This window comes from Acipenser ruthenus, chromosome 15 (genome assembly GCF_902713425.1).
Source record: "Acipenser ruthenus chromosome 15, fAciRut3.2 maternal haplotype, whole genome shotgun sequence".
In the NCBI taxonomy this organism is placed as follows: Eukaryota; Metazoa; Chordata; class Actinopteri; order Acipenseriformes; family Acipenseridae; genus Acipenser; species Acipenser ruthenus.
The window spans coordinates 4,439,470-4,452,755 of NC_081203.1; the positions used below are offsets into that span (position 1 = coordinate 4,439,470).

The window sequence follows — 13,286 nt, forward strand, 5'->3', positions numbered from 1 at the left end:
ATTTTAAAATGTTTGAATTTGTTTGTTTTCCCTTTCCACCACAATTCAGCCCACCTATTTATACCCTAGAAGTCCTTGCCTTTTAACAATGGGATGTACAATAGGCTTACACTAAATAATACATTTATTTTTAGTGCTGTATAATAACAACACTGTCATTAACTACAAAGAAACAGCTTTCAGTCATTCAGAAATACACCATTCCTCCCTCCCACCCCACCCACCTTGGAAAATGGGGAAAATACATTATTTTCACAGATTTTCAACAGTAATAGAATAATGTATTTCACAGATCAGTTTGGCATTTTCAGTTAGCATAGTATAGTTTCTTCGGAATGAATCCTCATCTGGAAATGCTAAATTTCCCCCAAAAAACACTAATCTAAAGATCAGATATAAAAGAGAAACAGTGTCAGGCATTTTAACAATGGCGCAGTTTATATAGGTATTTTTAGAGTTCCTGGGAATAACACCACATAAAACTCGCACCCACCAGTACATCATTTACAGTTAACTGTCTGGTACAATGCAACGCAAATTCTAGCACTTGTACACAATGGATTTTGCACTTTATCATGCATCCACTGGGACGGTGTCAGTATTTTATGAGGTGTTGGTAGGAAGAGAACTCTTTGTATGGCCAATGCATCATACTGGAATGAGCCACTAAATGCCCAATCACACGCTGCTAGGACACCCTCCAGAATACTTTGATTGCAAAAGTACAAACATCAATGGCTGCAGCAGTCGGTAATAGCCAGAGAAGCCAGTACTGTACCTGCAGCAGCCGATTGCTAAATTAAACTAAAACCTGCTTCCCTGGTTCAGCAGCAGTCTACTGGGCTACCTGTGCCATCCCAGGAAAGAGATGTGGAAGAATTAATTGCGACTCACTGGTTGTGAACAACCCCATGAAGAATTGTGAAAGATTCACTTATGCATAAAAATGGGCAGATGGAGATTATGTCTGCCAAGCTTATTGGGGTCAAGATGGGTTTAGTCTCAGGCAGGCATGGGTGCGTTTGCGCTGATTACATCTGGGCTTGTTTGAATTTCTTTCTGGAGGCAAAATAGCACAAACAGGAAATCACCCAAAGGTGGAATGCATCTCATTATAAAAAGTCCTGCTTTCCCAATATCCTGATCACTGGACAGTAAAGCCTTGTTTAAGGTCACCTCACAACGGAGGCCATTAACAGGACAACAGCTTTTTTTGTGTTTCAGGTGTATTTAAAAGGCCTTGTTGAAGGGGTTCCAGAATGGCTCACCTGATAGAAGTACAGTTGTGTGGTGTACAGGGTGAGTCATACAGCGCAGGTTCGCGTCCTGGCTGAGAAAAGTCTCCGGTCTTCGCTGGGGATTCTGAAGGGAACGTCGCATTGGCTCTGGCACTCCCGTGGGTTAGGGAGGCAAAACCAGCACAGGCTGCTTCTCCTCATCGCACTACAGCGAACCCTGCTGGCCAGGGGTCGGTAGCTCGCTGACATCCACTGTCATCCTAGGTGTAAAAGAGTAAGCTGGCTTGGTCGTGGGATCGGAGGACACCCACTGAACCTTCAGATCTCCTGAGCTGTGTGGGGAATCGCTGCGGTGAGGAGAAAAAATTATTGGACATTCCAAATCGGGGATAAAATAATTGGGCACAATAAAAAATATATATATTAAAAATCTTTGTTGGAATCTGAACACAAGCTATGTAGAGTTCTGGCCTCCTGCATTCTGCTCAGTGTGGCTCACTCTTATTAGATGCATTCTTCCACTCTGTAAAGCGTCAACCAAAAAAATGAACACAAAAAAGACAAGCTCTGCACAAAACATGCCATATCCTGCCTGCTGGTAAGGAAAGTCAGAATTTGTGTCAATTATTAATGAGCTGGGAACGGCTCCCTGGGAAAATGGAGCTACTAAATCGGGATCAAGCTAATGCCTTTCTTCACTCTCTCTGTATCTCTCTCCTCACTTCAGCGGTTGGAGTCATTGATTGTTTTTCTCTTTCATACCCCAAAAAGGTTGTGAGAACACTGTACAAGGTCACGCCAGCTCACAAGAAACCAAATTAAAAATCTAAATCTAGGAAGCAATCAATATGCATCTGGAGGAATGTGAAGAAAAACTCTCTCGCTTCTTGAAAGTGTAAATGAGGTTTTAAACAATTAGAATGCTTAGAGAAATCCCACTCTCCTGCTTTTAATGGTAATAACCAAGGGCAAATTCAGAGGCCACGTTACATATAAACAAACACACAAATTCCACGCCAAGTTCTTTATGTATTCTGGAATATAGAAAAGATGCACTTCCCTATTGCATTGATAGAGGGCTGCTTGGTGTCTCTCGGTTGGCATCACCGTTCCGGTACTATTTTCTACAGGCAGCAGTGGTGAAGTTGAGCCAGAACTCGCACAATAGGCAAGCTAAGTCACATGACTCGCATCTCCCACACAACTGTCTGATTCAGTCACTAGTCCTCTTGATGCAATGCAAAGACCATGAAGAACTTCTTCTGTTACGAACTTTAAGAAGGCTAAAAATGCTGACGAAGACGACTGTGGACGCAAACACAAACGAAGCCACTGACAAACCGACAAGCATTCTGACAAGATGGAGGAAGACTCCTTGGGGAAATATTTGTAGAAATTAGATAAATGCATGACAAAGTAAAAGTACATTCCTATAATAATTCTTGTTTAAGAAACTCTATATTATTATTATTATTATTATTTATTTCTTAGCAGACGCCCTTATCCAGGGCGACTTACAATCGCAAGCAAATACAAATACATTCAAGTGTTACAATATAAGTCATACAATAAGAACAAGAAATACAATAATTCTCAAGTGTGACAAACCACAATTCAATAATACAGCAGATAATAGTGAAAGTTACATCAGGATATGATTAAGTAGTGATAGTTACATCAGGATATGATTAAGTACAAAATACTACAGATTAAACACTTGGCAGATTACAATATTCTGAGGTACAGGATTAAATGCAGTAAAATAGGGGGCAGATAAGAGCAAAATAAAGCATATTTAATATTGTAGTGGTTTGGGACTACACCACTGATGGGGACGTATCCCTCCAGAATAATTTCAGGTCAATATTGGGCCTAGGTCCTACTGACAGTGTTAAGGCGGGTGTTTCTACAGTTGTTCAAGGTTAGAGGTGAAAGGCAGTGTTCAGTCAAGCACAGTGGAGTTGACTTGCCCTCAGACGACGCCTGTATCCTCACACTGGCACATGTCTCGGGATCTTGTTTACAGCTTTGACAGCTGGCTGGCTGGGGGGGGGGGGGTCTCATTGTACCTGCCTGAAGAACAACTGCTGTTTCTGTCTCTTAAAGATTTCATCAATAAAACTAAAAACTGAATGTAACTGCGATTGAGAAAAATAATCCCTTATTATGCCATGTTCCATCCTCACCCCACTGGACAAGTCTTTACAGTACTAGGTGTTATTCACCGAACACTCTGCCCTCACATTACCCTCTGAGCTACTGAGGTGAAGGCCCATTCTTTCCAGAGAGGAATGCTGTCATATTAAAAGGTAGCCACAATTTACTCACAACGTTTTTTTTTGTTTTTTTTTTATGTAGAGCGCCCAATTATTTTACCCATATTTTTCTCCTCAATTTAGACTGTCCGATTATGCTCCCTCACCATGGCAACTTAAGCTTAAGAGAACTGAAGGTCAGTGGGCGTCTTCCGATTCCTTTTTCACACTACAAGCTTGACAGCACGTATCTACAAACCTCTGACCCCTGAAGGACAAAGGCCAGGCCCCTAGGAGGCGCTTGCATGGCCAGTAGGCGATGCTGAGGGAATCCCCAGCGAAATCCAACACAGTATCCAGGTGAGCCACTCAGGTGCCCCTCTCACAAGAATAATTAAAAGGATACGTATGAAAAACAGCATTGTGGTACATGAATATCACACTCTTTAATTATTTTCCAGTTACTCTACTGTACATGAGATCATTTGCTAAGAATACAGCGAGTTGCTAGAGTAATTTTATTTGTCCCCTGTATTTTCTGCTAAAACGCACACTAACTTATGAATACAGCCTGGGTTGGTATTGGACTATCCAATTTCACCACAGTCTTTCAGGCCTCCGATCCTCAAAGCACTCAACTTAATCAAGCAAGCAGTGGAGCAGTAAAGCAGTTGTCAGTCTGTAAACACTGCCAGCCACAGCGTTCACTCGTCATCAACTAAGGAACGAGCATTTTCTACTGAAGAAAGTCGCAGTCACAATATATATTACATTAAAATATCTATACATTCCAAAAACAATCTTAGTACTAATACAAGACTTACTTTTCAACTCTGCTGGCCCCACATACTCTTCATATAGAGAACAGGTGGGGTGAGCAGAGTTGAAAGGCCAGATTGTCACATGATTTTGTCTGTTCAATGCCAAGCTGTTTCAGTCTGTCCAGGTAAGCTCAAAGCACATTCAGAGCCAGGTAAAAAAAAATAAAAAATACAGATAACTCAACATTTGGTGCAACAGAACCCAGAACTTTGTTTTTATTTACCTGATTTATAATAGATAAAAGTAGCAAACTTAAAAGATTCAACATTGAATCAAACGGCCTAGACTTTTTTGGACTAAGCTGTCCAAACATTTGCCTGAAAAATCCTGGCTAGCTTGCAGGCAAGAGGCTTAACCATCCCCCCCCCCCCCCCCCCCCCCCCCCCCGCCCCGCCCCCGTGCTGTCTCATCTCAGAATGCACAGAATGTCGTATTGATCATCCTCAGAAAGTGCTTACACTGAAGGAAACAACACTGCGCCTGTCTCGAAGTAGCTTGTCAGTGTCCTTAGCCCGCTACATCTACCCTTCATTAGGAAAACCGATATTGACCACATTAATATTTCATTGGCTTGAAATTCTTGTATAACTTTAGTGGCACGGATAATAGGTGCAGAAACAAATACACGATTGCTATATTTCTTTAAGTGCCGTCAGAAGGTTTTTTAACCGCTTCCTTATGACAAATCAGCCCTTTTCAAATACCGATTTAAAGATCAGGTCTTTTTTTTCTTTGGTGCGGAAGAGACAAGGAAAATCCAGTTAGTAAGGACTTTTTTCAATGCATTCTTAAACTCAATATGTGAAAGCAACATAAAATGTTGGTGGTAAAGACATAGTCCTTTAAACACCCAGCATCTCTGATTTCTATCCACTTATCTTTCTGCATTAAGAAACATTATAATGAGGCAATGGCGGTACGGCAATGGACTACCAATGTGCCTTTGTGTCATACCACCATGACACCATATACTGTACTGTCCCCTGTCGGTGAGATGAGGCAAGGTTAAAAGATCTATAACCACGAATGCCGAGGAGCCCGTCTTTTTTGCATTGTGGTTAAGGTGTTCACTTGCAGTGCGCCGGGTCACCGGTCCCATTACAGCTATGTCCATTCACTTCTACCTCTGCTGATATTTTCCCCATATATACATACATATCCTATAACCTTATAGTATAAACCAATTTCATTCCCATCACAGTGCCACTGTAGCTCATTTAGTAAAGGCAACCACAGAAACTTTGTCACTGTGTAAAACTTAAAGAAACATCACAATCCAGCAGACAAGCGTTCCAGTTTTCTGCCTTCATCAGTGTAGCACATTCACTCCTCTTGAACTTTTCAATTTGTCAAGCTTGTCAAAGTCTTGGATTTCTGCTCTGTCCTCTTTTCTCCTCGCATCAAGGAATTATGTAGCTGAGACACAGTTAAGAAGAAGAGGGACGGGGGCAGGGTGGCTTTAAGGTTTAATATGAGCTAGCAATCTGAGGTTTTGGCTAATCTCAACATTGGGAAAAATAATCCACTCCACAATGATCATGCGAGGAGTAAAATGGGGGTGAAGCTAATGAACGGTTGAGAAGGAAGATCTTAAACTGCTGTATGCATTGGAGTTCACAATTGGGGTTCAGAGTCCAGGGATGCTCTAGTCTGCTATGTTTGGGATAGTCCTGCTTGGTTAGGTCAATATGACCACAGGGGAGCACAGTTAGCGTCATAGATTCTGCTAGAGAGACAGGTCCTGTCTGTAGGATAAGCCTTCTGAAACCGAACTTGAAAAAGTCTGCTTTCTCCAAATCCTGAGATCATCATTGGGCTTGCACAGATTGCTTGTTACTGTACATCTGATATGTATTTCCTGTAATTTCCTGTTTAATTTCACTTTGATGTGTAATTTTGAATGTAGTGGCGAAGGCATCTATATCCGGCTGACTGGGTGATGCTGTGGCAAGCAGGTTTAAATTTTGGAAGAGATTTGCATATATTTTTGCTACTTTTGATTCACATAAACAAACGGTACTGTAAACAAGGTCTGTGAATAGCAGGTATGAAAGAATGTTGAAAACACTTAGAATGGTATATTAGTGAAAAACTGAACACAAATCGAGTGGCACTGTATTTAACTGTATTTAATGTAACGGTTAAATAAAATGCAGCAGAAATATTATACTGTGTTTGTTTCTGTTGCAGTATATTACAGTGCAATGTCTTTTTAACCACGAACACCTACAGTATGTAAACTGGCCCATTTGTAGATTATAAAAGAGAAATGTTTAGAAGTACCCTCTAATTCAGACTGACCTGTGGCTTTTATTAGAAACTCTTCACGTGCCGCACTATGATATTTTACCCCCTGTAATCCTTTGTAAACAAAATGCTCCTGAAATGTGGTAAGAGCATCTAAATACTCAAATGGTTTTAAAATCTGTTGCATATGGATTTATGTTTAATTCTTAAGCACTTGATTTTAAAGTGTGGTAAGTTTGAGGAGCTTTGATGGGTTATGATGAGTTAGCTATTGAAAAGAAAGAAAGAAAGAAAGAAAGAAAGAAAGAAAGAAAGAAAGAAAGAAAGAAAGGATAAGCAGTGACACTTACAAGCGTACAGAACCTCTCAGGTGGGTCTCCACAGGTAATTCCGGGCGGGTCCACTTTCACTTTCATATACTCCTTCATGGAGATCGGCTTGGGTTGGCACGCGTAAAACTCCCATATCGGGCCATCGTCCATACTAACCAGGGACTTGCATATGTCGTATTGCCCCAGAGTGAGGGCGAGGCCATGTAAGAGCAAAGCAACCAGCCGCAGCATGGTAGAGGCTAAGTCCGAGTGCATGGTCCGAGAGTCCAGATAAGGGCAAAGGGAGCCACCGGCACGTCAGGAAACACTATCAGGATCAGCATGGAACCTGGTTCATTTAGAAAGACATCATAGCAGCAGACTTAATAGCAGATCTTCCTCCATGCAAACTTGGCTTGAAACCGCTGCCGTTGCCGATGGACCTCAGAAACGGTACACGTCACCGACGTCGGAATGAAAAGGGAGTAATATAAATGTATATTGATATTAGACATATATTGTTCTTTTTTTAGTTGCAGGACATGATGTTCCTGGTCGTGAATTAAGTTTGAATGACAGTTTCAGTCCCGGTACTTCGATGTTCTTTCCATTGCAGTACTGCAACATTTGATGCAGATTTAAGTTTTTAAATTCACGCAAAGAACTTGGCACTTCAGCAAACCATTTCATTCATCCGCGGTAAGAATTTCTGGAGACTTATGAAGAGCTATACAGCAGCAATCCTCGCCGAGAAACCGAACTTCGTTTCTTGATATGTTTTATTTGCTTGCATCCCTGAACAGTGGCTGAAAAAGAAAAGCAGACTTTAGTTGAATACTGACAAAAATCTTTATATAGTTTATATGAAACAATACTACCGCCAGACACACACACCTACACACCACACACCCGCTCACACACTCCCCAACAACCACGCGAATATCGGAAATGAAATGAGAGAAAACACACACACAACACAATTTATGATACATATAAAATATAAATATTATTAAGATTAAAGTTTAAGAAAATACATCGCCTACAGAGAGAAGTGATAATTATATATTTACACATAATTTCAAAACAATATACACAGTAGGCATATATATATATATATATATATATATATATATATATATATATATATATATATATATATATATATATATATATACACACATTTTAATAGGAGTTGTACAGTTTATATATTTAGCCATGTCCGTTTGTGAAACAGTGAGTGTGTGTTTAAAGTTATGTTATTTATAATATAAATATATGTATATATGTATCCTTATACGGCGTTAAATAACGAAATATGGCTAAAATAGAAGTCAATTGTGAATAGTTTAGTAGAATATAGTCCAGTCTTAAAACAGGTTCATTTTACAAAATGACTATACACGCAGACAACTAAGGTATACTTTCGCGGTTAAAAGTGTTTTATTGTTTTGTTTTGTTTTTGCTATAAAAAAAACTGACTTCATTGAAAATTGGAGCAATGCTCTGAAATGATTTCCTTAAGATAAATAGAGAGCCTTCTTGAGAAACCCATCGGTCCTATTGACATCAATACAAGAAATGGTGCCCCCGTGCACTCTCATTTGATTTGCAAGAGGAAAAAACTCCCTGATATTTAATAAATTAAAGCAGATGTGATGAAAGGGACAGTGCATTGTCAGACACATACCGGGTTAAGATGTACTCTGCAATTAAATGCTGGCCTGAAGCAAGAGTATATCTGGGTTGTTAAGATGTATATGACGTCGAAGTCCTACAAGCACAACTCTGAGAGCGCATCCATTCATTATGAGACCTAATTACATTTCATCTGCACGAAGTGGGTCGGATTTAAGAAGTGAATTTCCAAGCAGACAATCTCCGACGAATTGTAACAAGATCTTCAATTTACTAGAAAAAAGAAGTATCCTGCTTGTACTCCCAATCATAGAATTAAACGCAAGGACATTCGATTTTATCCGAATGTGTTTTCCCTCCACACGTCTGATGAGACTTTTTCGTGGCTGTTGAGTTGCTAATGTGATCATTGGAAATGATGAAAGAAACTTTATAATCAGCGTCTCTAACGCGCCGCTTTGGATGTGTAGGTCAAAGCGCAAGTAGGTATCTAATGAAATACAACAAATATATATATATATAAGGCAATTTTAAAAACAATACGCTATTACTGCGTTCAATATTTAAATAAATAGTTCTGCGATTATAATTTAAACGATAAAATGTATGCAATCATTGTTACTTGCACAGTTTCCATTAATTGAACTATTCAAGGAATGATTCTCAAAATTGTAATAATTCATTTAAAATGAAAACAGCAACTTCATATCAATTAAACCAGGTAATATAAACAAACAAACAAAAAAACAACTCGCTTGATAACACGCACACACATATGAATGTAAAATAAAAATTTGAATCTGTCAAATCTGTCATTTATATATTAAAAATAAATACATGCCTGCTTCAATGCTTCGCTATAACGTTCAAAAAAGTAAATAAAATAAAATAAATAAATAAAATCACAGAGGGTGCCAATGGCAAACAACCTACACGTTGTACACAGTACAGGGAACCTGCACTCTCGTTATGTAAATATGCACACGGTGTACTTACATACAGGTTCGCTCGATTGAAATAACTGTTGTTGTAATCCTCCGATAGAATACCGTTTCCAAATTCTGCTGAACTTGCTGTATCCCTTTCAGTGCATCTCGACTTGGGCTCGCCACTGGATTTAAGATTACTCTGCTTCCAGTTGCAAGCAGATGGGATGGTCTCTCGTCGTATTTATGCTACTATTTAGTGACAGAGGAAGACACCACGACGCGGGACTGCTGGTGCTCTAGATGCAGCACCGATTGAAGTATATATATAAATAAAAAATCAGAACATCAGAAGTGAAGATTTTCACTTTTAGGACGCCTTTGACCGCCTATGTACACCCCCCTGATTTGCCCTGTGCGCTCAAGGGCAGATAGCGGTAGCTTTATGGAGAAATAAAATCTTTCTCTCTCTCTACTCTCTCTCTCTACTCACTCTCTTTCCCTCTCTCTCTCTCTCTCTCTCTCTCTCTCTCTCTCTCTACTCTCTCTCTCTCTACTCACTCTCTTTCTCTCTCTCTTTCTCTACTCTCTCTCTCTCTCTCTCTCTCTCTCTCTAATACTGATTCTAAATCCTTTTTGCCATCACTTCCAATCACTATCTGAGCTTTTTATCTCGGTGCTTGATCCGGGCTGCGCAACTTCCTCTCTCCATCCCGAAACTAACCCATCCCAGCAGCCGGCTGGTCTGTGTAGCTTAAAGGAGCAGCTCGTACACTAGAACCATTTAAAGGCACACTGCACTAATTATCTCCGTGTTCGTGCAAACAATCGACTAAGGATGGTGTATAGTTAAGCAGTTGCTGCGCATTAATATCTCCCCACCCGATGCGTGCGCGGCATGACATCCAATTGTTTATTTTTTACAAATACATAATTTATGTCTAATCTGTGTATTTTGTTTAACGCGATGCGGTAGAATTGTGGAACTAGCCATGGTGCTGAACCGGTGTAGCCGTGTGACTGACAACTCTTGTTTTGAGTGATAAATAAATCCAGAAAACACTTTAAGGCACCAAAGAGAGGGTTGCACACGACTCACCTTTAACTATACGTCATTAGCTGTCATCCACGTCTATCCACTTGACTTCGTTTTTACCCGAGAGAAATGTTCGAGTGTTTTAAGTTACTGACATGTTTTTTAACTTTAACGTTTTGGGTTTTTTTTTACATTGCTGCAAATATCCCTAAATAATTCTAGATTCGTTTAGTGAAGTCATCGATTGTCCTGTCTTTGGTTATGCTGCATTCTTGGAACTCCGCCCAAACAATATGGACAAACCACTGTCCCACTGTCCCACCAAAATAATGGAAACTGATTTGGACTGATGACAGTGAGCAATCTTTAATGAGGGTTTGTCTTATTAACAAGACTCGCGGGCGTTGCTGTTAACACGTCTCGAGACGCCGATTGATATGTTTTAAACGGACGCATCACTTTATTTTCATTATCAGGTACATTTAAGATGCCCGTTTCTTATTAGTTAAACACAAACGAAGGAGTGGAACACCAGCACACTCACTTCTTCTGAGACTGTATTAAAAAAAAAAAAAAAAAGTTTAAGAATGTTTTAATTTGTGTCAATAGATGTGTCATTCTTAATGTAGTTTATAGCTTTATTGTCAGTAACGCGTTTCAATTATTTAAACGTCTCAGTGTTTATTGAAATACTGAGTATGTGTTTAATAATGCAATTTGTGTTTTGTGCAACACCAACTATATTCGGCAATTTCAGTATTCGGTCTCATAAATGTGTAACTGTCATTCAAAGCAAATATATATTTTAAATTGTATAATTTACCTTAAATTCGTGTGTCTTTGTAAACCATTATAATATTATTATTATTATTATTATTATTATTATTATTATTATTATTATTATTATTATTATTATTAAAAACGTTCCATTTAAAAAAGTGCAGTTAAAATGTTTTAAAAGACGCTGTGGTTGTATCTTGCTCCAAGGGTCCTCCTCATTAGTCACTCGTGAGTGTGGTGGTTAAGAGTTAAGTGGTCTTTCTCAAGCCGGGGATACACAGTGTAACCACCACAAGCCATCAGATGTCCTCTGTTTAAACTCCCAATGTTTGCGGGTGCTCCCTAGATGATGGTCCACCCCATGCCTCTCGCAGGCTGTTATTCAGAACCATCCATCTGAAAAAAAAAGTTTGAATGACTTTGTAAAAGTATATTGTATTCCAGCAGAATCTATAGTTGAACAAATCATTTAAAAAAAATAGTGAAATCATTTTAAATGAAGAGCGTCTGCTTTAAAGTTTAAAACAGTAACAAAGAAATTAAAGAAAAAAAACATGCTTACAGTCTATAAATTCAACATTTATTTGCGAGTCAACAATTGAATAATGCATTAAACCCAGCTGTACCCCTGACACAGGTACAATTTAGTCTTTTAAGAATCCGTTTATTAAACTATATATTGTCAGTGCACTGAGAATAATGTTACCCTTAGAGGATTTTAACGGGAGTAAAAATAAAGAAAGAAATGAGGTAATTTTAATTCAGTGAAAAAAATCCTTAAAATATTACAAATGTATTAATGTTTTATGTTTTTAATTACACGTGCTTAACTTAACTAACACTACATTTGGTTTAAATTATTTGCATAATGCTCAGAATATTATAACATATTGCAAACGAATTAATTTTGTTTTGAATAACTAAAATAGTCATACTTTGTTAAAGAAGACAACTACAGTTTATTATTCAGAACACAGGAGTTAAAGCTGTTTGAATCGGGTGAATTATACCAAAGACCTTATTAATTATTAACGAATAACACTGAGATAAAGTACACCCGTTTCTATTAAATGAGCGATTGCCTTTATTTCTTAATATGAGGGGCATATCGAGAAGTAACTGAATGTCAATGGATATCTCATTGAACGGGCACACAGTAGCTGATCAATACTAATAGCATTCAGGGCGTTTTAAAAAACCTTCTGAAGAAACCATGCAGAACAACATGAACCAGTCAAGCAGGAAGCACACAGTTCTTGTGGAAAGTGCGTTCAGGGGGGAGGCAGCGTGTCCACTTCAGTTCTCTAAAAGCTTTCCAAGTGCAATGACGAGGAAAAAAATCCAAGAACTTCACCGGGTCTGCTAACATTGACAGTACGAAGCAAAACCAATCGATAACCTGTCCTTGACAATTGTTTTTTGTTTTAACCCTTAATAGTTATGTAGTGAAGTGCCATTCAAAAAATGGCTATTCTCCTTATGGGGCTTTTTCTAGAACCCACTGATGAACGCACTAGCCAAAACATGAGTAACATAACCAAGGATAAGTGAGTGATGTAGTCCTAAGCGATTTCCCAGTGCTGTGGAATGCTATACAAAATCCAGCTGTGGCTTTTCCCATGCAGATTTACAGGCTAATCAAACCAACCACTATGTTTAACCTAAAGAATATAACCGATTGTATGTGTGTGTGTGTGTGTGTGTGTGTGTGTGTGTGTGTGTGTGTTTGTGCGTTCGTGCGTGCCTGCGTGCCTGCGTGCTTGTGTGTGTGTGTGTGTGTTTTAAGTTACAAAAACGATGCTTAATTAGAACCCTGATTTGTATATTTAAAGCTTTGGTTAAACATTGAACTTATAGACATAAACACAAATATTTTAAGTGCTTCATAGAGCCCTAGACCGCAACCATAAGGTAGCAATTGTCACCATCTAATTGTGACGTGGCATCGGAGTGCTAGTATTGACACTTCTTTACACGCTTTCACACTTTACCACGTAATGGCCAGTTGCATACATTACTCGAAGTTGATGTTCACT

The 13,286-nt window shown here is 39.0% G+C and overlaps 1 protein-coding gene across 9 annotated transcripts in view; it reads right to left on the bottom strand.

Annotated features, from left to right (window-relative positions):
- LOC117422468 (netrin-G2-like) overlaps positions 1 to 10,135 on the bottom strand; it is a 55,592-nt gene extending 45,457 nt beyond the window's left edge. For 2 of the 9 annotated variants that reach the window (XM_058986927.1, XM_058986926.1), the window contains exons 1-2: positions 9,505 to 10,102; positions 6,913 to 7,679 (exon numbers count right to left, since the gene is read on the bottom strand). In XM_058986927.1, the coding sequence (XP_058842910.1) occupies positions 6,913 to 7,149 (237 nt within the window). In that variant the 5' untranslated portion in view covers positions 7,150 to 7,679; positions 9,505 to 10,102. Of the gene's footprint in view, positions 1 to 6,912; positions 7,680 to 9,504 lie in introns of all 9 variants that reach the window. The other 7 variants (XM_058986932.1, XM_058986931.1, XM_058986929.1 and 4 more) reach the window with 6 other exon arrangements.
- Positions 10,136 to 13,286: the final 3,151 nt, after the last annotated feature.